This window comes from Equus asinus, chromosome 27, assembly GCF_041296235.1.
Source record: "Equus asinus isolate D_3611 breed Donkey chromosome 27, EquAss-T2T_v2, whole genome shotgun sequence".
In the NCBI taxonomy this organism is placed as follows: domain Eukaryota; kingdom Metazoa; phylum Chordata; class Mammalia; order Perissodactyla; family Equidae; genus Equus; species Equus asinus.
Window position 1 is genome coordinate 13,107,654 of NC_091816.1, and position 27,747 is coordinate 13,135,400.

Below are 27,747 nucleotides of genomic sequence, written 5' to 3' on the forward strand. Positions count from 1 at the left end.
ATAAAGATACAACCAACACCTAGCTATGCTATTCTTTGGCGCCAAAACTTCTCAATCATTCTTCCAAATGGCCATGTCTAAGCTATTAATTAACGTGTACTTTATTCGGAGCCTAGTGGAACAATTCCCAAATGTTTTAAACGTAACAGAATATAAAACCTCACCAGAAATCTAAAAGACAGTATATGTATACATTGGACTACAATATACCCACAACTCTCTAAAAACCTTTTTAGTATGGTTAACACCAAACACCACATGCAATATGCTTTTTTTTGCTAACCAAAATCATGTCACAAGTATTATGAACCCAAGGAAGATGAAAAGGGATTCTTACCCTCACACCTCATCCCTTCAACACTATCCAAGTGTAAGCAGTTGCTTGCACAACTGGGCTATGACCCTCAGATGACCCTTTAAAGGTAGCACAAGCACCATTTTTTTCTCCAAATGTCTTAATCTGTACTGGAGTACATCATTCATCAGAAATTTTACATTTTATTTGCGAAGTCATCTCATGACTCAAAGATGTTGAAAAACAGGATACACACACACATACACATATACAAACACACACATACCTGACTTTTGAAATGCTTAATAAACACACACAATAAAATTATTGCTTTTCTAACCTCACAATCTCAGCACTGCTACCATGCATCAATTTCTTCCCACTACATCAAAACAAAATTCCAGAGCCCCTGGCCTTCAAACGTTCCACAATTATGATTCCCCTCTCTTCTGCAACTTTTCTTCCCTGAGCTCTACTGAGGCAGTCTTAACACCATATTTTGCTTATTTCTGGATAAAAGCCTTTTTTCAAAAAATAGTGTTTTTTTGGCACAGAAGGCTCACTTCTTCACTTAGAAGCCCAAATTAAGTTTCCCCCTTGTCCAAGGAAGACGCTTTCCATGACTGCTCCAATTCTTTGCTTCCTTCTTTGCTGAACTCCTGTTGTACCGTCTGTACCATGCTCATATGTCTTATTCTGTTCTCTAATTGTTTCACAGGCTTTAGTGAAGTCCTTTCCAATCAAACTATAAATTCCTTGAGATCAGGCACTGTATTTTATTCACCTATCACTATAATCTTGAATTAGGGATCTAAATTTCCTCTGATCAGGGATGTAGAGTTTTCTTCTGCATCTCACATTTAAGGATGACATACTAACTTGGAGAAAGCCATAACTGGATAATATTTAAATTATTTCACAGAAATGGTCAGGTTTTAACTGTAAGAAGAAAAGGTTCCTTTTCTATCAACAATTAAGAATTTAAACCCATGAAATAATTTATAAAGTATAAGAATTTGAGATCCCAAATTAGGTAACATTACTTAATTTAATCATGGATTTACACAAACAATAAGAGACTCAGCTATTTCTAAGACAGTACCCTTAAGTATTTGATAATTTATCTTTTTTGTCTTAACGCTCATGATACAAGGATTACTCTAATCCAAAATCGCAGGTCAACACAACGTTCCAAAAATCAACTTTTTCTGCAAAGTTCAGAAAGGATGGCACATGAACTATTTAATTACAAGGAAAAGAAAGCATAATTCATTTCTCCCAATAATAATAATTGTAAAAGTAACAAAAGTCTACCTCTGAGGTTAAAGCACATTCAAGAGCTAAATGTGAAGAAAAGGAGTTCTGGCATAAGAGATGGCAAACTCCTCCTTTTCACCGCCCTACACACACACACACACACGGTCGTGCACTGCCCCCTCAAGTATTCCTTGATGCTTCATCATTTCACCATCTTAGATATTGTGTCCTCCACATGTGGAATAAACATAACACTTTCCATCTTCATGATATTTTCAAAGGAATATAAAAAGTATGAAATAACTTTTTTGAAGTATTTCTAAATCCTTGACAAAATACATTATGTGGTATTTAGCTATCCACGTTTCCAATTTTCAATATTACTGGCAATCCTGAGCTGCCTCTCTACTGTTCTTAGGGCACTCTTTGTCCAAGAAAACAAAAAGGATGACACTATAAGCTTCAAAAAATATACTCAGAAAGATAATCTGGGAGAAAGATCACATAATTCAACATTTCTTGAATATGCCTGATCACAAGAAAGTTTGCTGGGATTCTCCTCCAGAAATTCTGATTCAATTGATCTGGAGACAGGCTTAATCTGAATTTTTAACAAGCAAAACAGATGATTTTCCTGATCAGACATATTTGGGAAATATTGCTATAGCACATTACCAAATCCACAGGAAGGTTTTCTAGTTTTAAAAGAACATACAAACAACATTCAGTTATACATACTCCCCCTGAGATGAGGTTGTGGCCCCTGAAAGCTCCTCACTGCCAAATGCCATTGGGCCTATAGGGAAGACTTTGCTTCATCCTGGAGCAGAGGTCTTTGAGCCAGGCTCAGAGTGAATCTCACACAGCTAGAGAAGAATCAGACTCTTAAGTATGTGAGACAGATTTGCAATTATATTTTATGAGGTACTTCTGCACTTATTTAGGAGGAAATCACTAAATCCTGCTTATATTAGTGACAAATGAACTTTCACTGATTCTTTATTGAAAATAATGTAGTAAGAGAATAATTCTCCTGAGACTTCCCTAAATTTCTGAGAAGCTAAAAGTTTGTGGGTGTTTTGTTTTGTTTTAGAAAAGCAGAACATCTGAGAAGCAGATCAACAAACCAATAGGAAACGATCAATTAATGAGAGCTTACTACTTGTTACAAGTTGTAAAGCACTGTGCTCAAACTTGAGTGTGCATATTATCACATAGGAATTTATTAAAATGTAGATTCTGATTCAGTAGATCTAGTGTGGGGCCTGAGAGTCTGCATTTTTAACTAGCTGCCAGGTCCACAGACCATACTAGAAAGATTCTACCGAAATGACTGGCCCAACTTTAATGTGCATAAGGACCACAGGGAGGATATGACGGTGTGTTTAAAAATGAAGATTCTTGGTCACCATTCCTGGATATTCTGATTAAGTAAGGCTGGGCCCCTAGAATCTACATTTTTAACAAAGGCCCTAAATGATACTGACATAGGCAGCCCAGAGAACACAACTAAGAAATACTGCTCTGGAGGTCATGAAGATTAGTAAAGTTTGGTATCTCTTTCTGAGGAATTTACAGGGTAGGGGAAAGAAGATATCTGTACCAAACAGCCACATTTCAAGGCAGTATAAGATATTTGTTAAGAAGAGTACTCACAATTTGCTCTAAAAGTTAGGAGATACTGACATTTTAGAAAAGAAAAGATTTTCAAGTTTTGATTAGCAAACAGTAACCATTAAGTATGAAAAGGATTGTTTTTGGACAAATAGCATAAGTAGCCCTCATATGATATAAACAAATGCCAGGAGTCAGCCTCCCACACTCTGATATAACAAATGGTTTGATGCTAAAGCTAGCTGTCCTGATATATGTCCCACAGAGAACACTACAAAACATCCCATTGATTGGCAGGAATTTGAGGCTTAAGAACCATTTGGCACTCTTCCCCACCCAGGCATCACCACAGAGGTCAAAGATGACAGAATTACAGGAACTATACCAAAGGAAAAGAAGGAAGATCATTCCTACGCACTAATAGGAAACAAAACTCTCTTGTGGGGGTGCGTGCAGGTGGGGAAAGCTAATAAATCTAGCTGCAATGATCATGTGCATGTAGTATCTGGAGAAAATGCCACTGACGAATACCTAACTCCAACCTAGTGATTCTCTACCTCTCCTCCGTGTAACACGTGGGATTTTGTATTATGGTTTGGATGCCTTCTCTGTAAACGGTACTACCTGGTACAATCATCTCTGCACATCACACATGAATTACTCATTCCTTCCTGCTTTCCCATAGGCTGGACTTGATGGACCTTGGTTTCTTGGTCATCTCTGAATAGAGATAACAGGCCTCCGGAACACACAGTTTTTTCATAACTAAGCACTGATGACTGAAATACATTCTGATCATTGCCTTTCTCTTAAGTTCAACCTATTTTGAACTTAGTACAATACAATCTATTGATCTCTTAGAAACAGGAATGCAGCCTTGCTGAGGCAGCTCACAAAGGAGGAAGGTAGAATGATATGGACGGAAAAGCATTTGACAGGGAATTGAGTCTTGTATTGTAGTACTAATGACCTTTGATCAGTGCTTCATCCCTAAAAACTGTCTATGGATGTAACATCTTTCTGAGCATGTTTGAAATAATACTGTAACTAAAATAATGATGGAAAATAAACAAAGAACCAACTGCTTTTTATGGGTCTAGGCTAATGACAATTCCTGAATCAACACTGCACCTAGCTGCTGCCTCATTCTGCATTCCTTAGAAGATGGGAGAGATTTGCATAATTAACAATTTGATTTTTAAAAACAAATGGACCAATGTCTCCAAAAATAAAATTTGCCCCAAACTCTGTGCAAAAAACTCCAGTTTATCACTTGTTCTCCATTCTTACCAGTACTTCCATCACCAACAGACTGTTTTCTGCTGAGAAACATCAGTAATACAGCAGTTTTCCCTGAGACAATACACTAGCCCCATTCACACTTCTAGAGGGTCTGAAATAATGAGAGCTATTTCCAAAGAGAAAACTGTTTGGGGAGATAATAATCCGTATATATCAAAATCTCAACTTACTTCCTGCACAAAGCATTCTTGCTTTGCTTGACAGACAACCTTCACATGACCTATATCAAAAGACCCACTAAATAATGAAAGATAACTCAGTCTAACCTAATCAACAAAGCCCTACGAGTAGAGACCCTGTGTCAACGGCTGAAGTAATACCCGATATACATCATTTTATACATGAAGTTTATTAGATTTTAGCTTAAGGAAGTATGAAAAAGAACTCTTCTGAAGCTTAGGGCACTGCGATGGCAGGTGTGAATCTAAAGACCTCAGAAGCTCAGGCCAGTGAAATGTGTTGTGGTCTGCCTACTTCTGCTACAGAGCAGGTTATGAAAAAGAAAAAACTGTAGCACCCAGGACCTGTTCAAGATGCCAGGATTTGGAACATTTCTCTTAGCAAGCAAGTGATTAAATATTCCACCTCCAGGGCTTTTAAGGCAGTCTACTTTTAAACAAATATTAAAATACTGGCTAGTCGCCATGCTTATTGATGTTTTCACTCATTTTAATATATGTAGTAGGATTTTTACTAAAAAATGCATCTGCCTTTCATCAGTGAGTATCATAAAGGCTAAGGAAAAATAATTTTACTCCGGAGTTTATTTTTAAATGGAAGGTTTTCCCTCAGTGTAAGAAAACAAATTTTTATTGCTTTCAGGCAATGGGAAACCAAAAGTTACAGATAAATTAATAGCTACATTAACTCATGTTGTTACAGAAGACTGTGCCAGCTTTTGGAACTCCAGTTATTTTTTTCAAGTCATGCTGCTCTGGAAATATTATGTAGCATTTTATGTGATGACTTCTGCCCATTCAAGCGTCATGAACTCCAAGGCAGGAATACAGACTGAAGACCTGAGGGTTGCAGGGAAACTACCAAAAGCTGCCATTTGCTCACCACTTGGAGCTTCCAGCCAATATCCCAGGTATGGGCATGGTTTTCTGCTTGCACCCTCCAGTCCCTACCTAAAGTGACCTCTGATGGTGTCTGACCCACCCTCCTCTTCAAAGACTAGTTCTGGGTAAAAGGAATAAAAGCAAACAGATCAGGCTGTAACCACTCAAGAGTTTCCACCAGACTGAAACTAAGTCTACTTGGTAGAGAATATCAAACCCAAAGTAGTTTATCCATAAGTTCATTTCATGCTGAACTGTTTAATTATTAATTCTTAGGAACAAGCCTGCAAGTGATTAAATATTCTACCTCCAGGGCTTTTAAAGCAGTCTACTTTTAAACAAATGTTAAAGTTCTGGCTAGTAATCACGCTTCTTGATTGTAAAGTGACTAGATGTAGCAATCTGAAATTCTGTAATTTTAATCCATTCTCCCATCCCCCTTTTTAAGAGGAAAGTTATTTGGGAGAAGGAAACCATGCATTAATTTATTTTGATGTGACAACCTGCCTTCCATCTGTGTCCCTTGTAATACCTCCATTTGTTTAAAAGAAAGATAAACTGTTCTTTAAACAGGCTTGGAGCCCTGCTTCTAAACAGGACATCCTAGTTGACTTGGAGTGTAACTAAATGTAAATTGTAATTTGTCATGATTTTCTGTTGAAACTAAATTCTGCCCATAAAACTGTAGACCCTGGTCCTACAGGAGTTCTTTCTAAAACAATGGAAAAGTACTCTGAAAGACAAAACGCCTAAGAGACTATGAGAGGGCAGAAACGTCCTAGAACGCGGCCTCCAGTCTCCTAAGAGCAGTGATGCTGCTCCAGTGAATCTCCCTGAGGCCCCGTTTCTCCCTGTGTGAGGCAGAGGTGACAGTGCTTGCTTCTGTCTCCTCCTGAGAGGAGGGAGTACATGAAGGGGACAGACTTCATGACTGACCAAGAACTAACAGATGGAGGGAGAAAAGGGGCGCTATTCAAAGTGCTTCAGGACATAACACGAGACCAAGTCAGAAAAGAAAGATCATGTTAGACAGTCATAGTATTTTAACCAAAAACCCAAGTTTAAAAACACTATGAAGTCTGTTATCTTTCACATTTTACCTTCTGTCACTTTATTTCTTCTTTTCTTTCATTCTCAATTAGGCTCAAAGCATTTAAGGAACACATGCCAGAATGGTAAACTGTTCAAAAGCCTGAGAATGTGTAATCAGCCCTGCTCTAATCGCTGTTTTCCTTTGGAAAAGTTACCTATCATTCTTCTCTAACATTCCTAGCAAGTGAACAAATAATATAAAATATAATGTGCCAAATTCCCAAATTTCTAATCCTGACCTACTCCAGGGGTGAGGCAGAAAGGATGACGGATAAGAGAAACAATGGACAAAAAAGTTCCTCTTATGAGTAATGTTCTCACAAAATTTTCACAAATTAGATATGGCGAAGAAATGAAGGGTATATACAGAGTTGTGGTAATACTTGCCAAACATACTACCAGGCATTTTACTACACACACTGTGTATTCAATCCTAACTCCAACCAGATAAACTTGGTCCTGCTTCTGTCCCCATTTTATAGATGAGGAAACTGAGTCTCAGAAAGCTTAAGTAACTTGTCAGAAAACTAGAAAGTGATAGTCAAGACCTGAATCTTAAACAAGACCTGACTCCTGAGTCCAAGAGCTCTAAACCATTACACCCATTTCTACCCACTGCTCTCTCTCCATACCTTTCCAAATTCCTACCAATTCCTACCAGGCACTCTTCTCTTCTTCATGCACTGCTGCTTCCGTCTCAAAAAATTCTATACTTCATAGGTGGTGTCTTGACTTGAATTTGAAAGGCAACATAGTAAAGAGGGGAACAAATGGAAAGGGAGCTGGTTTTAAGACTAGTACTGAAAATGGCAGGAGAGCTGATCCCCAGACAATGGGAGGAAGAGCATAGAGGCCAAACACTGGGAATGCATCACCTTGCAGGCATCTTGGGTTACCCTACCAAGAAAGTTATTCTGTACATTAAAAAAATAATGCAAAGGAGGACTTCACATGTGCTTAATGTTAGGATATTAACATATGAAAAGTACCAAGTACAGGTTAACCCTTCTAATGCTTTCCTACAGAAGCTAATTAGTTAAATCCTAATATTCTAGTGAACAGAAAAGAATTATACAAAAATTATCTAGAAGTAGAAAACAGATCTAGTTTATTTTTTAATGTTCATTCTGAATTTAACAGTGGGCACTAGTTGTAAATCATCTCAATTTTTGTTTGTATGCTTTTCACGCCAGAGTCCTGTCACTTCTAAAGCATCTGCATTCTCACAGAGAAAATTTAGGAACAATGAAAGACCCGACTATAGATTTCTGAGGCAAGAGGACAAAATGAACTAACAGACTTTAGAAATCTCCTGTTTATATCAGGGAGCTATCTATAATTCAACATCTAGCAAAAAATGTAATCACAAATGAAGTATGTGATGGTTATATTAACAGCATTGTTTAAAAATTCCCCAAATAAACGCTATATAACATTTCTTAAACGAGGTAGATCTACATTGCTGGTATAGAAAGATGTCTAAGACACATTGCTAAGTAAAAAGAAACAAACAAAAAAAGATGCGTATGCAATTTTGTGTACTGACAAAATTCTAAAAGTATTTATCTCAATGAAAGTTGGACTTTTACTTTCTAACCTTCTTTACTGAATTAATTTTTTTAACCAAATGTCTCACTTTTTTAGTAATAATTTCTTCTTACAAAGTCTTTCCTAAATTAAGAATTAGGAGATCTCTCTCCACATGTGACAGACTGCAAACAAAGTATTTTTTGAAGATATTCCACACTGGTGATTTATAGATCCCAATGGCTGTATAACAGAAGTGGGCCTTTTTTTCTTTCGGTAAATATCGATAATGATCCAGTTAACAAAACACTGCACTTAATATTACATACTTTAGCAGCAACTGTACAGTTTTCTCCAAAATCTATTCTTCCCATTTTATATCGTAATACATTTTAGCTGAGCACATGAGTTCCCAAACTCCCTTGCTAGTTAGGACTAAATTACTAAGGTTTGGCCTAAGACCTTAGTGTGGGCAGAAGCGATACTGCACGTTCTAAGCTGTCCCCCCAAATGGAAGATTTCTTCTCTCTTTCCTGTTGTCTAGAAGATAAGATGGTGGGAACTGGAGCAGCCATCTTAGACCATCAGATGAAAGCTACCTGTTGAAGATGGAAAAGCAACAAAATATAGAGTCCCTGATGAATATGGACCCACCATACTGACCATGGAGCACTTTTCAGGCTTTCATGTGAGAGAAAAATAAATGTCTATTATGTTTAAGCCACATTCTGTCCTGTTGCTACAGTCAATACTATACTGCATGCACATATACATACACACACAAAAACACCAGGAAGTTATTCTAACACTATAATTAAATATCACTCATTTTAAAGCTAAGTTTATTAGACTGTTGACTGAAAAATTAACCTACCTGTAGTAAGTCTCAGAATAGAAAACAGAGAAACAGAAGAATCTAAGATATCTTGGTTTCTTCCTTAATCCTCTTGGTTTTTGAGTAGCAAGTTTGAAACAGAACAGCCTACCCTTATTGATTGCTGGCCTTGATTCTTACTTGTTAAAGGAATAAAATACAAGATTTAAAATACTGTGAGACTGCTAAAAATAAAATGTACTAAATGACCTAATATACCTCACAAATTAATCACAATAAAGGAGAACGGGAACCAGAAGGAATCACTAAACACAATAAACTATAAAATCATCTTTGAAATTAATATCCCACATCAGTATAATGTGAAGCAGCAACAGAGATCAATTTATACAAAGAAACAAGGCTTACTTCAAGAAAGTGATCTTTGGCAATTCTGATCTAACTTTGCAAGTTATTTTTAGTATACCACATTGATATACCTTAACTGATTTCACTGCCTCCTTTCTGTTGCTGAGGAAATTCACCCTGAGCTAACATCCATGCCAATCTTCCTCTATTATTTTTTGTATGTGGGACATTGCCACAGGTGGCTGGTGAGTGGAGTAGGTCCGTGCCCAGGATCCACATCTGTGAACCTGGGCCACTGAAGCTGCGCATGTGGACCTTCAACCAGTCAGCCCCAAGAATGGGCCTTCACTGCCTCCTTCTTAACAAAGTCCTGACACAAAGACAGACAGACTAAAAGCTCCAATAACAGCTTTCCTTCTACAGAGAATCAATTATTTTTAGGAACTAATGGATTACTGATTTATGGGTAAAAGTGGAATTCATAGTTCCTCATAGAACAGATATAAGCCAACAGGGTAATCTAAAAGATACACTGTTCTGAAGTGTCTAAATACCTACGTATTTAGTTACTTTTGCAGACATTAAGGACAGTTAACATTTCCCTTAAAATTTTAAATTTGCCCTTCATAGAGTATATAGTTTCTGCTTCCAGTATCTGATTTATTTTTTCAAAAGCATACAATATGCTTTCAAACATTCCCACATCCTCTTTTTGGTCAGGCTTTGGCTGGGTAAACATATATGTATTAGATGGAAAGAGGATGAAAATCTAGAGCTCTAATTATTTTCTATTGTAAGAGTTACAATAGATTTTCAGTGGATTTTAATAGGATAAAATGTACTGGACTGCTAGACTTTCAGGCCAATCATAATATAACGAGGAGTTCATACAAAACATTTAATCCCACAGTCCTAAACTCAGGAGGCTCCTCTCTCTGGAAAGGAAAGCTAAAGTCCTACGAGCACTTAAAATTAAATTTAAATACTTAAAATTAAAGATTTTTCCATACCATCAGATGTTCCAGAAATGATCCAATGGCAGCAAAGCAGATCAAAAGATTAAGATGTACAGTGTGGCTTTCTGTTATTCGTGTGTGCTTAAGAGTAGAGGCAAGTCAAGGCAGAAGTCACAAGTCACAATAAAAGAAAACGTTTCAGAAACTATTTGAAATCTTTGAAATAGATGTTCTTAGAAAATTGTTCTGAGGAGCCAGCTGGCAGGCAAGGCAATATGGCAGTTAAGAGAAACATCCAACATCTCTGCTCCACCTTGTTCTCCACCTTTCTTGTTCTTTTACAATTGGGAGAAGGGTAAACCTGAAACCCAAATGCAACAGTAATGTGTGAAAAATACATATAATTACGTGTGGCCTCCACCATATCCACCTTCAACCACAATTTACTATTCTTATAAATAACGACAAGCCAAAAGTAATAAAGCACAGAAAGAATTCAGTTCTGCACATAACATTTTGTATATGGATCCACAAACCCTAATCCACAATTCCAAAATCTAAAAGCTCGAAAGACTAAAGTTGTACATATTGTGGGAAAGGGGTCGTGTGTACAAACTCACCGGGTGGCAAAACATGACCTGAAATGTATAACTAACTATAGTTTTAATTTATCCCCCTTAGTGTAACTATTTGTTTCACTAAATATTAATGTGCTTAATTACTAGGTGCTACCTTTAGACCTCACTGGGGATATTACGTTATCTATGGGTTAGGTACTAACTAACCTTTTAAAATCAGAAAGACTTTGAGGCCTATCTGGTCCCAAGGATTTCCAATAAAGGAAGTGTGGACCTGTATCAACTCAATTACCCTTACCACAACCCTGTGATATAGGAGTTTTTTTCGCAAAGAAGGAAACTGAGTGTTAACAAACCTGTCCAAGGTCAAAGAGCTAGTGAGCGTTAAAGCTGAGATTTAAACTCAAGCAGTTCAGAGCCTGGACTCTCAGCCATCATGCCACGCAGCCTTTTCCTTTCACATCATGCAGATGAAAGAGCGTTTTTGATTTTCTAGCCATAATTACCAAAATTATTAATGCAGGACACTTCAAAACAAATCTTTTAAAAACCATAGTTAGGCTTCAGAAAGAGAGTCTGCATTTTAAGCATAAAGAGACTTTAGGCCAACTCAGTCCAATGCTTTACGAACAGGCAACATCCACGCAGCACACTGCTGGCCATTAGGGTTGCGGACAAACCGCAAAGCTTTAAACGGCTCTGTCACCGCTGTTCTCAGTCCGTAATCAGGCGCCATCGCCAGCGCTGCGGACAAGGGTACTTAAGGACAACGCTTTTTTCAAAGCTCCTGTTGTCACAAGTGGACATTTCAGGGAACATATAATTAATACTATGGTAAAAAAAAAAATCTGTGTGTGTGAGAGACAAAATTAATGATTAAGAGTCATCTCACCAATAGAGATAATCGCCAAGCCTTTCTATAGCCTTCCCCAAAATGCCCAGTTCAATGGCTATTATCACCCAAAAAACCATCCTCTGACCTTTCTCTCCTCCCGTCGGAGGTAGTTTAACAGACCCCTTACAGGTCTTCGGGCTCTCGGTGCCCTCCCACGACTGGGAAGCGGCTCGGACCCAGCCACCTCGCTCCGTCCCTCTACCAAGATGGCGGCTGTTCCGGCTCCGCGACCGGAAGTGCGGCTGCGCACCCGCCCCACTTCCGCCGTGCGCGGCTCCGCGCGGCAGCGGGCATCAGCGCAAGGTGGAAGGAGGGAAAAAGCGGACAGAGAGATGCGGAGCTAAGGAGGACAGGCCCCACGTTTAGCAAAACACGAAGCATTCCCGAAGACCCCGGGGGGTGGGGGGAATATAAGTAAAAGGGAGAAGGCTGTGACTGTTCTGCAAAGGGTTACAGAAACAAGATAAAGCGCCCCCAAACCCGCATTCTGGAGCTGCCCGAGTCAGAGAAGGGGTGAGGGAAGAAAACCTACAAGGGACATCGGAGTGTTAGAAAACAAAGGTCAAAGGTGCCAAAGCGACTAAGACCTGGAGAGGCGGAGAACGAGAAAATGGAATGTAAAGACTCAAACGTTCTATTTCATCTTTTGGCTTAATTATGCCTGTAACACCAGAGGGGACATTTCGCATACTAAAAGGTCCAAAAAACTATTGTTAAAATTGCTGCTCAGTCACTACATGCTCTTAGGTCAGAAATGTCCCATGTTCTTCTATCCAACTTTACTGATTCTCTAATATATGCAGTCTGCAGGAGGCAGATTATAAAGTTATTTCTGAAGAAGATACAAGAATAAATAAGCACTATTGATGACAGATAAACACAAAACATTAGACTTTTTCTCCTTAATTTTTGGAGGGTTCATTTTTCAGATTTAACAGCAAAGGAAAGATTTTGATACTACCTAGCCTCTGTAACAGAGGAAGGACGGAAATTAGGCATTATGACGCAAAAAGTGCAACAGTGAAAAGAGTTGAAGAGATCCACCACCTTATCCATCTTCCCTAACTGTACAGTCTCTGGAGCACTTCCATTAATGGGCAAGAAACATCCCAGTGCATTGTCTATGTACACCTGTTATTTGTAAATTCTTATGACATGAATGCTTTCCCCACAATCTCTTCTACTGAACTTCACTTTTTTTCTATCAGCATAATGGTTGAGCCAAGTTTGAGATCTGCAATTTTAGCTACCATAATGTTCCACTGTTTTTTCTACCTCAGTTAAAAATTCCCATACAGGCTTTGCTGAAAATCAAGAAGAAAAAGATAATACTCTGCCTCAGAACTATTAAAAGCAAGTGAAAGACAACAATTTAACGTTCCAGCTTTTTAGAGTGCACACAAATCACCTATTTGTGCATCTCACTCCCGTCCTGCAGGCACTCAAAAATTATTTAATCTGGTTAGTATTAAACTATCACTATCAAAAAAACCCAGAAAACAAGTGTTGCTGAGGATGTGCAGAAATGACCTTTTGCATCATGAGTGGGAATGTAAGATGGTGCAGCCACTGTAGAAAACAATATGGCAGTTCCTCAAAATATTAAACATACAATTACCATGATTGAGGAATCTCACTTCCAGGTATAGAGCCAAAGGAACTGAAAGCAGGATCTCGAAGAGATATTTGCACAGCTATGTGCATAGCAGCATAATTCACAATAGCGAGGAGATGGAAGCAACCCAAATACCCATCAACAAATGAATGTACAAACAAAATGTGGTATATACATACAATGGAGTATTATTCAGCCCTAAAAAGGAAGGAAACTGTGACGCATGCTACAACATGGATGAACCTGAGGACAATATGCCAAGTGAAATAAGCCAGTCACAAAAAGACGTATACTATACGACTCCACCTATAAGATAGCTAAAGTAGACAAATTCCTAGAAACAGACAGAAGAATGGTGGCTTCCAGGGGCTGGAGGGAAGGGGAAATGGATAACTGTTGTATAATGGATACAGAGTTTCAGTTTTGTGAGATGAAAAAGTTCTGGAGATCTGTTGCACAACAATGTGAATGCACTTAAAACTACTGAACTATACACTTAAAAATGGTTAAGGTGGCAAATTTTGTGTTTTTTACCATAATTTTTTTTTTAATTTATTAAATAAAACCCCTGACAATTAGCAAGAAAAACAAATGGGAGATTAACTCTACGGAAGAACTACTTTCTCCTAACTTCTAGAAAAACTGATGTTCAGGATGTCAAAAGATTTTCTCACCACAACATTCCTTTTTTGAGATGTTCACTGCCAAGTCATCCTATTTAAGGTTCTCTTAGGTACCATAAGGGTCCTTGTAAAGCATGAGTCAGTGCCTCCACATCATCATGCGACCCTGAGGAAGGACTCTCAAAGGAAAAGGTTTTGCTTTATGAACTATCAAAATTCCTTTTTAACTTCTTGAAACTGCCGATTCATGACTCCTCCAACTCAGCTGTAACATCTGACAGGAAACACAGAAGAAAGAGAACACATCCTTTTCTTTTGACTTTCTCATTAAAGAGATTTGCTTTTCTGATGCATACATGAAATGTATCCTCCAAACTTTATTTCTTGAGCATAGTAACTTGAGCTATAACTGATTACAGCTCATGTTAACTTCGTCTAAAAGTAAGGAAGGACAAAATAAACTACTAGTACTACAGTATGAGAGTATTTTTGACACTTCCAAGTAAATTCTGATATTTCCCTTCTGCAAACAAACATTTAAAATAAGACTACATCTTCCTATTTCTAGTTCTGGATATAAATAATACAAACGACGTAAATTATGGCACATCCAGGCTATCTAATAATATCATTAATGCAAAGGGAAAGAAAAACCTAAAAAGGTAGAATAGTATAGTGTCTGTACTTGAAATGCCTCTCCCTTCACCCTCCCAGGTGTGTTAGGATAAAGAACTAAATAAATTCAATTGCAGAAGTAAATGGTAATTCTCCTATTCCCCTGTGAAAGGTAATCAATTACACTTTTGCTTAAACAAGTGTTTCCTCAACCAAGTCACTTACTTAAAAGATGCAGGTAAAATGACATTCTTGGCTGCTATTGTTTTCCTTACCCCTTCCAATAAGGACCACCATCAACTTCTGGTTCTGTGTACTGTCAGTCTACTTCACTGCACAGGTAGGCCAGAAGGAACAAATCTACTTCGTTATACTCTATATCTGATAAAGGTTTTAATGACCATCCTAAAACTCAGAAAGAGAAAGGGTAAGACAAGCAGTTGGCTCAGAAATTTTATGGAACCCTGTTGATTAACCAGTATTTTACTGAAAGTATTTATCAGCAAGAGAAGATGAAGATGGGAATAAATTATAAATAATAAATATCTAAATTTGTGCTATGAGACAAACTTGCATAATAGATAAATCATTTCCTGAGTAAAAACAACAGTCTTTCTTAAAAAAAAGCATTCAAAGAGTCCAATACAAAATGCTTCTGAAGTGAACTTGTTTATCCAAATGTAGGCTTTGATAAGATCAATTTTAATGCTTGACCCATAATCCTGACAACTCTAGGTCAAATTGCTACACATATCATGACAAGGAGTGTAAACATTTAAAGGTTCATAACTTATTTCATTGCATTCAGGAAATATTTATTAAGTACTCATGAGCAAGGATCTCTGGTAGTACAAAATACAGTCCTATGAATTCAACACATGAATGCCTATTTTTCTTTTTAAAACAAAAACACGAGCAAACTATAACTGCGTGAAAGAATGTAAGGTCACCAGGAAGTTGTGGCAAACCACATACCCCAGCTTTGGAGAAACAGGGAAACAGGGTGACTGACATGTGCTGAGAAAAACATATGCAGTCCTAAGTGACAGTAATGTTAAAGAAATGTAATAATGCCAACCTTTTCTGCATAGAAGGGCTGTGCTCAGAGCACAAAATCCCACCTGAAGATTGGCAGGGACAAGCTGGAGACCCAGAGAAGAACAATCACGTCAGTAAAGGAACTGGAAACCATGGCATATAAAAGAAAATGAGATGTTTAGCCTGAAGGGAAAAAAGTAAAGCTCAGGAGAAATTTGACAGCATATTTAAATTATTTTTAGAGCTGCCCTGTATAAAGAGTAGGTAAGTTATGTAGTTATCCAACTAGTACTTGTCATGATATGTGTAGTAATTTGACCTAGAGTTGTCAGGATTATAGGTCAAACATTAAAATTGATCTTATCAAAGTATCAAGCATGGAAGTCGTAGGCAGGCCCTAGAAATATATAACCATTGGAACTGTCCATAGTAAAACGGTCTACCTTGGAGAATGGAAAGCTCCTGGCACCAGGAAATCTTTAGAAGTTCAGAAAAGTAAAAAGAAAGCCTGACTTGAGAGAAAGGCTGAAGTAGTTTTCTGAACCTCTAAACATTTCCTGGTGCACCAAGAACTTTCTATCTTCTGAGGTAGCCCACACTTTACTATGGATAATTATTTTCTTCAAAAGAAAAATGGGGATAATTATTGGCAATAACTAAATTCCAATAAGGAATTACAGAAATGTCAGAAAAATTGTTGTTCCCTCCCCGTATTGACCCATATTCCAAAAAAATTTTTCTATCTTAGATCAATATATTGCTGACCTAAATAATCTAACCAAAGGTTGTTTCTTTTTCTCCCAGTCACTGACTTACCTTTGAAGCCTCTCCAAGATTATTCTTGATATGGCGTCCTCCCTAACTCATCACTGCCCCTGCTCCCCGTCACACACACTGTGCATGTGTCCCCAGTAGCTGCTGTCTCTCCTCTAAGTCCCCAGTTATCTGTGTATATCACCAACACAGAACCCATTGCCCCATAAGGATTATTGACATGAATGGAATTCTAAATTAGAGCAAAAGCCTTCAAACTTATAAAGGTCATGCACCATAAAATACTAGTACCACCGGATTACAAAGATCTATGAAATTTATGAAAGAGAATTAACCAAATCAAAGAGCAATGCACCTAAAATGGCCTCCAAAGAGCATGTATTCTAACTTAGCACCTTCACAAGGAGTTAGCAACCACTTGGACCATATGGATACACGTCTTCTTTGGAAGTTTGTCCCTAAGAACCATGTTTTAGGACCTTTTTTATTTTATGTCATTCAGCCCAGCTTAGATTATAAATTCCTTGAGGATGGAGATGTCTTCCTTTCCCCTTCCCATGAGAGCCCTTAGTAGCTGGTTAAATGAAATTCCATAAACGGCTCGCTAAAAGAAAAAAATTATACTTGGAGAACTAAATTGTGTGTGTGTGTGTGTGTGTGTGAGAGAGAGAGAGAGAGAAAGAGATAAGGGAATAATTATTACTTTTGCAAATCTGGTAGAATCAAACATCGACTTCTTTTTCTGTTCTTAGTGGACACAAAAGACTACTGATAGTAATTCCCTTACTCCGACTTTGATGTAATAGTCCATGATACATCTAATTTCCTAAGAGTTGTGGAAATTGAAGGATCCCAATTCTATTACTGGGCTTAATACCAATCACAGAATTTCAGGGTTACAAAGTAAATTAGAGACCATCTAAAGTAGCTCTGTCATTTTATTACTTAGAAAGGTAAAGTGACTTGTTGACCCAGGACTCTCAACAGTTTCACTTTTTCTTTTTATACTACAAACAAAATATAGGCTCAATCACCTCACAGAAGTCACTGCATTGGTTTAGGACTACCTGAAATTCATGAGTCTTCAGTCATTTTATTCTTTAAGTAACTCATACTTGGAAGTCATTTAGCTAACATTTGTATACAATGATAAGAGTCATACGCACACAGTGACAAAAATCAGGACCTGGGAGTCGTAGGTCAAGTCAACAATTATAAGAATGAGTCAATAATTATAAGAACAGCTACCATTTCATGAACTCCTACTATGCACCAGACAGTTGATGCAGTCGTGTGTATATAGTATCTCATGTAATCATCCAGTGATCCTGCCATGACAAGTATAATTATCCCTAGTTCACAGAGGAGACAGATGAGGTTCATTTTGCCTCAAAGTAGAGAGTCTGGATTTAAAGCCAGGTCTGACTTCAAAGCCTGTGCATCTCTGCCGGCCACTTTAAGTAATGTCTTCTGGTTCTTCAAAACTGTTCCAGTTCTCTAGGACCACACCTTCCAAAGGTTTGAAAAGGCATTCACACTAAGAGAGGTGGTATGATTCATTGCAACAAGCAAGGGCTTAGAAGCTGGGCCCACCAAAGTTAGAGTCTGGCACCATCACTCACTGGTTCTGAATAACCAGGGCACACAGAATAGAGAGGTATTATGAGAAGCTTAACAGGGCAAATTTTAAGAAATGAAGTCTTACTGAATTAGAGTTAGTCATAAATCATCGCCCTTAAAATTCACAGTACAGTATAATCTTCGGATGGAACCTGGTAAGTTATTCCAAACTATGTATGACAGCCCTAGAAAGAGAAAACTCACCCTCCAAAAAAGGTATTTTAAAATTCAAACACAGGGAACTCTATATTTTACCTCCCTTGTGGGTGTTTATTTTGTTTCACAATTAAGTGGCCATTGGAAGAATAAGTTTTTTCAGAGTTCTGGAAAGTCATCTTAAATTAGGCCCCGGAAAGAAATGGAATCTCTTTTAGTAATGACTCTTGTTTTCTTTGAAAGTTCATGTTTGGGTCAGCCAAGTTTTAAACGGTAAAATTATATTGCTGTGTTGTTAGTCAAGTTTGGGGGTGGGGTGGGGGAGAGCCCGCTAACTATTTGGATCACTGTAGGACAGCTTATCTGGTTTCTATACTGAAAGAAGGGTCTATTCTTAGGAAAAAGACATCATCACTTTGGAGGAGCAGAAGCTTGCATTGGATTTCTACTGAATGTTCCACATGGGAAGACTCAAGAAAAGTCTAGCTCTCCAAATAAAAGCTGTTTTCAGAAAATCTTGTGTGATTTTTCTTGGGTCAATGGAATGTCTAAGCTAAAGGGTTTTTCTTTTGTTTTCCTATTAGCCAGATAGAAAACAATTGTGTAATGATTTTTTTCCATTTATGTATTTATTCCTTGCTTTGTTCCAACAAGAATAAAGTGGCGAATAATAACAAACAATAAATTTAACTACTGTTAAGTTATGAATGAGCCAGAAGCTGTACTTGGTTTTATTATAATAGCTATTATCCTGATCTTAAACTATTAGTCATATAAACCTGCACACCACATGCTCACACTATTAATGAAGCCCATCTGAGTTTACTATTACCATCTTTCTTGACTCTAACTTACCTTCATGGAAGAAGTCACTGCACAGTCACAGGAACTAAGGAAATGGTTTGGTTGAAAGGAAGGCAAAACAGGTAAACGACACAAGTTAAGGCAATAATTCCCCAGGGATAAAAACATTTCACTCCAGGAAGGATTTAAGTAGCCCTTGGCACCATCAGTCAAGGGAAGGCAAAAGAAGTCCTGAGCACGTCTGTAGTCAGTGCTGCGTCAGTACCAGGTCACCAGAGGTCCTGATGAAGATTTCTTGCTTAAGAGTAAAAAATACAATGCGAATAAGATGCAGGGCTAACTTGTCTGCAGTTTTCCATCTAACCAAAGACAGAGCATTTCATCAGACAATGGGGTGAAAAACAATTACTTTTTGACTGGAGAGTAATAATAGGATTACCTGTTAAATTATGTTAACAAGTAAGAGTCTGGTTCAAAACAAAAGTGGTCTTTGGGAAGTTAAAATATTTTTAAAACTCTTGGCACAACAGAACTGTATACTGATAAGCAGGCTTTCTAAAAGAGAGAAGAGATAGAAGTGAATGGGAATAGGCCTTGGTTCATTTTAAAACCACCTGAACTTACATATTAAATCAGGGGCCAGCCCCATGGTGTAATGGTCAAGTTCAGCACGCTCTACTTCGGCGGCCCAGGTTTGTGGGTTCAGATCCTGGGCACGGACCTACACCACTCATCAGCCATGTGGTGGCGGCAACCCACATACAAAGTGGAGGAAGACTGGCATAGATGTTAGTTCAGGGCTAATCTTCCGCAAGCAAAAAAAGAGGAAGATTGGTGACAGATATTAGCTCAGGACAATCTTCCTCAGTGGAAAAAAAAAAAAAAAAGCAAATCATACCCACAAATACTTATCCTACTGCATTCTAATCATCTGATTCACTTTTCGTCACTCTCACTGAGTAAGAAAGGGCCTTGTTTTATCTGTCTTTACATTTCTGCAGCTTGCACACAATGCCTAGCACATGGTAAGCACTTGGTATATCTTTTTGCAAGAAATAAACTATAAGAGATAGGTATTTTAAAAATTCATAGCATTTTCATCCATATCTAAGTAAAGTAAATGAAGATGAGGCAGAGGCTATAATTTTGGCCTTTAGGAGAAACTACTAAATAGGGCATTAGGATGTGTCCCTCATATTCTCAAACACGTATGAAAGGAATGTGGCATGATTGATTACTCCACTCTATCCAATTAATAACTGAGATCACTACTAGGAACTCAGACACTAGTCTCTTCATGCATTTAAATACCAGTAATCTTTAAAATACAGTCAATATTGCATTTCTGTTCTTTGATATATTTTGTAACATACTTTGGGGGAATGGATCAAAAATTATTAAATAACTCACTAAAAGATTAGTTGCCTTTACAAGATCCGGAAAATGTGCCAAAAAAAAAAAAAAATGCATTTCAGGGATACACCCAACGAAGCTGCTTCTTTGCTTTTAGCTCTGAAATCTTACTCTATATGACAGCAGAGACATGCAGTTTGTTTCTTCCCCTATAGATACTATAGGTATTTGGCAATAAATATGATTCTCTCCTATAACGTCAACACAGCAAAGGGACTTAACGTGATTTCACATTTTTTAAATTTGCCAAGTTTATGCATAGATTCTATAACCATACAATTACAAACTAAAGTATTGTTCTATAAATGAAAGTTCCCAGGATGAGGGCATTTAATTTATAAGATACTATTATGTAATTTCTTCTAAAGCACCCTCCCTCTTTCAATTTAAAAATAATTGAAAAAATCATAAACTGCCCAATATTTTGAAAAAGGAGACAATAGCAAAATGTATACCATTTTTTAAAACATGGAAATCTGAAGATAATAGTACAATTTATTGGGCTGCTGAGCTTACAAACTATGTAGACACCAAGAAACCAAAACATGAAAGGAAAAAGCTGCAAGAAGTTGATGAAAGGGATCTTGCTGGGTAACTTCAGGACCAAATTGCTAAGGATGTATTGAGGCCTAAGTATAATTGGTTAAACCTTGATTACAAAATAAGATTACAGACTGTTTTTATATTTCACTACAAAAACTCGGGGACATGTATATCAATCACTGGATGGGGTGGTTAAGGCTTCCAACACTGTCATTAGCTTAATTGTTTTGCTTTTTTAAAAGGGAAAACTAAACACCCTTCCAGGAGGCCTGGATTTCACAGCTTTTAATTTAGGCAAAATATAGTTTTGAAAGCAGAAAGGAGATACTGCCTGGGGAGTCCAGGAAGGCTTTCTAGAAGCAAGCTGTGTGCTTGAAGACAGACAGGCGCTCCTGCACAGCCAGTCACATGACCATCCATGTGAAGACTGGTGGCAGAGACCCATCCCACATCCACATCCATGACACGATGTTATAGGACAAGTCACTCCACCTTTTAGACTTCAGTTTCCTCATTTGTAAAAGAAGAGGCTGGACTAGTGAGGTTCCTTTCCTTCCATTTCTAAAATAGGATTATTACATTTATGACTTTAGCAGGATGTCTCTATCCCGCCCACAAATAAAACATACTAAGGAAAGAACTCCTTCATGACATTTTTTTCTCACCACCTTTGACTTGTCTGAGAAGCAGAAGCAAATGCTTTTGTGTTTAAGTGTTTTTTATGGATTCCCACAGGGCTGAAAGTTACTAGTGGGACTACACATGGTGGTGACCCCGTACATAGCCCAAAGCTTGCTGGGGCTTCTCTGAAAGTGATTTGAAAAACACAACGTTTTGAACACATTTAAACTATAACATTAAAATAGTGTGCACTGTATATCCTTTAAAAAAAAGTCTTATATTCCCACAGTACCTACTTCTAAATGGCTTAAAGCTGTCACACAGATGACAGTTAACATTAATACTAAGAGATGGAAGACAGACTGTAGGGAGAGTATCCTACCACTTGGGGTGCCCTACAAACGTTAGGTTGATTTATTTGATCTATGCTGAGATTTAAACTTGGAGAATACAGAATCGACTAAGTTTCTGTAAGTCTAAATAATGCTATCTCCAATTATGGATGGATTATTTTTAAAAGTTTTTCATTCACTCGATAATAATACTGCTTAACATTATGATTATCACAATGCCAACACTTGGTAAATATTTTACCACGTGCCAGACACTACACGCATTGACTCCAACCCCCTCTGCCCCCAACACAAGCCTACACATGAGGAAACACAGGCACAAAGAGACAAAGTAATGTCATCACAAGGTCACAAAGTCTGCATCTGAATCCTGGCATTCTAACCCCACAGCACACCTGCTTAAATGCTGGATGGCAAACACATCTGGCACGTGACACCATGCTGGATGATCAACAATGATTAAGACAAGCACTTGGTTTACAAGCAGCGGAGTCTGCCAAACATATAAAAAATAATTACAACATAATATGTGTGCTGTAACCCAGGCCTTTAAAAATTGCTGGGGCAACACAGAGGAGAGAGAGGCTGCCAGGGGAGTTCAGCAAGGCTTCTATGTGAGCTGGGTACTGAAGGATGAGCAGGCATTCCTGGGGTGCAGGAAGAATGGAAGGGCATTCCGGGTAGAGAACAGCATATGCCAAGGTATGTAAAGGTGAGTGAGTGTGGCAGGAAGGGAGAGAAGAAGGCAGGGCAGGAATGTGGAGATTTTACAGGCTCGCTAACTGGACCCCCTTCTGCATCAGTTCCTATCTGGCCAATAGTGGCAAGAAAGCAGAGTCCACAATCTATACAGTAGCTAAAATATAAAGACGTACCACCTGAAATTTATACAACATTATAAATCAATGTGACCTCAATAAAATAATTTTAAAAAAACACAAAAAAAGCAGGGTCCACTTGACGGTTGTCTCCTACAGTGATCATATCTAGTGGAGTTTCAAGGAATGTTCTTTCTTCTAAGATTCACTTCCCCAGAGTCAGGAAGACTTTAAAATGCAAATAGTCCTGGGGTGCCGGCAAGAATTAAAGTGAAATAAACTGGGCACAGCGGTTAAGTTCACATGCTCCACTTCAGCGGTCCAGGCTTCGCGAGTTCAGATCCCGGGCACAGATCTACACAATGCTCATCAAGCCACACTGTGGCGGTGTCCCACATACAAAATGGAGGAAGAATGGCACAGATGTTAGTTCAGGGTCAATCCTCCTCACACACACACAAAAAATCTAAGTAGCTAATCAGTTGGCTGAATTTTAGAGCCAGGCTAGCCAGGCAGAAGACGGCACACACAAGGGGAAAGGTAGTAAATTGCCTCCCACGATGAACTGCCATATACTCTAAAGCCTAGGTTTGTGGCCCTTAAGGGTTTATGATCAAAACACATTGTGTATGTGTTTTCTGTAGAAAGTGCCCATAGGTTTCACCAGATTCTCAAAGGGATCAATGACCCCCCCCAAAATAACAATCACTGCTTTCAAATGGGCTTAGAGCCAGACCTCCACGCAATTTATAAGATCTGGGGCAACCTTAAGACACAATAAGCAAAAAGTCACTACAAGCAAAATGAGAAAGCCCACCCACCCTCCCTCCCTCTTGAGCCTTATTTGAAACTCTGACAAACACTTTAGCTTCAGACTCTGTTCAAAAGGCCTTGAAGATCTGAGATAGCTATGTTTGCCTAACTTTATTCAGGTCCTATTATGCAAGCCTGCCACCTATTCAGGACCCAAAATGTTCATGATTTACCGATAAGATGAGGTATAAAACTTTCCATTTGTAATCTAATTCTCCTAAGGAAAACCTTCCCTCAAAATGGCAAAAAAAAAAAAGTGAGGAAATATGCAAGAAGCCAGGTCCACAGGCCAGGTACTTAATTAACTTCTCTAAACTAATATTTAAAAGAAAACTTAAAATAAACCACACTTCAGTTAAACTTACTTTAATTTTCTACCAAAAGATTAAAAGGATGACTGCCCCCTGTGGGATAATAATCACCAAGGAGTCTGAACACAAGACACCTTATTTATAGGATGGCAATTTGGCCCCCTGGTGGAACATGAACGTCGACCCAACTCCTGTCACCATCATCACTCATTATGTCACCAGCATTTCAACATATAATTCTTCTGTTGTCAGAATTCCCTCTATTGCTGTTCAACTCCATGCTGCCATCTTTCAAGCAGTGCACAGGTCAAGGGAATATAAGCAATTTGTCACGAAAGGGACAGAAAGAGAGAAGCTTTCCAGCACTTGGTATGCCTAGGCAGCAAGGTGCAGAGTGGTGGTGAAGAATACCAGTGCTGGAGTCAACAGCTGCCTGGGTTCAAATGCCAGCCTTATCAAGGAGCTATGTGAGCTCCAGCAAGTTACTTACCTTCTCTGTGGTTTCTTCACCTATAAATTGAGGATCCCAGTTGTACCTTCTCTTAGAAATGTTATGAGAACTCAATAAGTAAATGTCTTTAAAATGTTTAGAATAGTGTCTGGAACCTACTAAGTGTTTGACAAATACACTAAATCTTACCAAAATTCCTTGGTTAAGGAAAGTAGCTATTAAAGACAAAAAGCCATGTTCATAACATGCCAATATCCAGAGTTAATCTGTCTAATGTTCAATGTGAAATAAAACACCAAAAATAATCACTACAGTGTGAATACTTGAACTGTCAATGGAACAAAAAAATAATTAAAAATCAAGAAATCAAATTAAGTTAAAGAGATATTTAGTGAGCTCCTACTACATGTTAATCACTGTGCTAGATGTTGAAGATAAAGAAATTTAAACTACTCTACATACACATCACATCTTTAAATCACGGGAGCAGAGAACATGGACAAAGTAGGACTCATGCTTACATATACTGCAATATATTGAGTAACCTAGCCCTGACTTTTGAAGGAAGATAGAAATTTCTGTAGACATAATAATGGAGTAGAGTCACTATTAATAATAGGATAATGCTATTGCCGTGTGTGCATATTTCTCTGGGAAAATAAAATAAGCCATGAGCATCAAAAATTTTGAACACAGAACCACCATGTTTCCAAGGACAGAGAGCACAATGATGTAATTCTTACTGTAGCATGAACTGCTCTTTCACTGTGCCTCAAAGTTTAGTATAAAGTAAAAATAAGAGTTTCCTGAGCCAGCCCTGATGGCCAGGTGGTCCACTTCAGCGGCCCAGGACCAACTCCCAGGCACAGAACCACACCACTTGTCTGTTGGTAGCCATGCTGTGGCAGTGTCCCACATAGAAGAACTAGAAAGACTTACAACTAGAAGATACAACTATGTACTAGAGCTTTGGGGAGAAAATAAAAGACAGAGAAAGATCGGCAACAGATGTTAGCTTACGGCAAATCTTTCCCAGAAAACAAACAAAGAGCTTCCTTTCTACATCAAATTCTGTGCCAGACACTGTGCCACATGTTTTACTTAGAACAGCACCTTACGATTCCATAAAGTAGGCATTATCATCATCAGTCTCTTCTTAAAAATCGATGAAGAATTAAGGTTTAGAGAGGTTAAAGATCACCCAGCCAGCAAGTGGAACAGACAATGAATATAGTTATGAATCCAACATAACCATGCACCTTAAGCAACTGATTTATAGTTAAATTTCCAATGTCACAAAAACTGGGCTTATTGACTGATTTCTCCACTTCTTAATGCTAACCCCCTTCCAAATAATAATAATAATAGCAGCTTTGCAATTGTTGAGCACATTATTTAAATTCTAATGAGGCATGCTCTCTATAATGACTGCCACAATCCTTATCAACCCTAGGTTGTAGATTTTGTTATTCCCAATTTACACTGGAAGAACTAGCCTCAAAGAAATTAAGTAACTTGCCCAAGATAACACAGCTAATAAGTGACAGAGCCAGGATAGGAACCAGGATTCAAAACCTACACTGGCTGACTCCAAAGCTCAATGCACTGTGACGAAATCAAAAGCTCATCTAAATTTTCTCAATGCAGGTCCAGTGTCAAATTCTTCACCATCACGCCTTTCTTCTCAGCGGACCCAGGTGACTTGTCTCTGAAAATCTAAATTAAGATATTCCCTTCCCAAGAAGTCCTCCCACCCCTCGACCAATTTACTCTGAAGATTAATTGGTACTGACCAGCACAGGTGGGCCTGAGATAAAAGCAGAAATGAAGAACTAATAGAGAGAGGGAAAAAAAGGGGGAAAGTATAAAGAAGAAATGGAAATGACCATTTCTTCACCAACAGATTTTCCCTCCACCCCTTGAAGGGCCGCCCACACCAGAGAATAAGCATAGGCCTAACTCAGACTTCTCCCAGGCTTCCCCTGCCAGACCAGTCCTCACCCTGTCCCTTCACGGTAGCTAGGCAACCAGACCTGACATACACAAAGAGGAAAGAGGTGCCAAGCTCTGCCACACAGGTCTTCAAAGGAAAGCAGAACTGGTGACCTATAAATATCCGCAAGGTGACGGAACACATGAACAAAGAGATAAGGGACAAATATTACAGATGTTTGAGAGTCTGGATCTCCAGTCAGAGTAAGGATAAAAAGAGCCTTGGCCCGACACTGGTGGACAGAGAAGTGGAAGGCTGGGCTGGGAAACCAGATAACAAAGCCCATGACAATTCAGTACCCTGAGTAAAGAGGTCAGAAGTGAGGCTGAACAGCTCTCCTATTAACACAGCACCGGAGGCCCAGGGCATGGACTTTGTAATACACATTTCAACTGCTTGGAGGCCTTGAGCCAGGTGTCCTGGTTCTCAACTGTACTTCGGATGGTTGAAATTAACAGATAAATGACAGTTCTACAAAATGAACTGTGAATTAGAAAGGGACTTACTGCAGTAAATAGGATTCTCTGCTTTACTGAGCTCCCCTCACACAAAGAGCAGACATAAACAAAGTATTTATTGAAAAGGCAACTTTGCTTCAGTAAAACACATCCTTCAATACCACTCATTAAGAAATTATCTTTCCATTTTTTAAGATGGTGCATTTGTTATGTATTTTTCCTACACTTCTTGGGTGTTAGTTTACATAAGAAAAAGATACAGACAATGAGCCCAAGTGGAAGGATTTCCAAAATCTACCCTCAGATATGTCTACATTTGTTCAGAAACATACATTTGGTTTTTTCTTGTACGTTGTAAAGTTCCTACAAAAGGAAATGCCATGGAACACTCATGCCTAAACAAAGCCTAGATTTGTGTATAAAATAACAGGAGATAATCCTACATCCCCGCCCAAATGCTACTGCTTCTAAGAACCTTTCCTCAATTTCCTACCCAGTGATTACTTTATTCTTCTCTGTTATAGCAATTAGCCTTTTCTAACCTTGTGTTGATACTTTCCATCTGGCCTATGGGCCGTCTTGAGGGCATTACAGTACTTGGCCCATAGTAGGTACCTAGAAAATTTCTAAAAAGATCATCTATGTGATGTGCTTTCAAATTTAAGAACACCAAACATAGTATTTGGAAACAACATTTGTAGTTTAAGGAATTTTTAATGGGAAACACATATATGCACATGCAAACGACAAAAACACTGTAGAGGATTCGTGAAAACATCACCAGAAAGAGGAAGCCAAATAATGCTTACATTTTCTTTAAGAAATTTACTTAAAATATGATTGCTGCAGATGTGCCTGTCCAGAACTAAAGTTAAATTAGCCTGGCAGCTGCTGTCTGGTGATAATTTTCTTAGTGCCAGGAAGCTGGCGAGTATGTGATTACACATGTTTCCGCCCTTAGCTCCACC

General features: G+C 38.4%; 1 protein-coding gene across 21 annotated transcripts in view; it reads right to left on the reverse strand.

The window, feature by feature from the left end:
- RBPMS (RNA binding protein, mRNA processing factor) overlaps positions 1 to 27,747 on the reverse strand; it is a 168,907-nt gene that overhangs the window by 114,118 nt on the left and 27,042 nt on the right. For 2 of the 21 annotated variants that reach the window (XM_070499842.1, XM_070499841.1), the window contains exons 1-2: positions 11,846 to 11,994; positions 10,342 to 10,648 (exon numbers count right to left, since the gene is read on the reverse strand). The exons of 16 other annotated variants lie outside the window; for them this stretch is intronic. In XM_070499842.1, the coding sequence (XP_070355943.1) occupies positions 10,342 to 10,344 (3 nt within the window). In that variant the 5' untranslated portion in view covers positions 10,345 to 10,648; positions 11,846 to 11,994. Of the gene's footprint in view, positions 1 to 10,341; positions 10,649 to 11,845; positions 11,999 to 27,747 lie in introns of those variants that run through there. 3 more of the 21 variants (XM_070499840.1, XM_070499833.1, XM_070499838.1) reach the window with 3 other exon arrangements.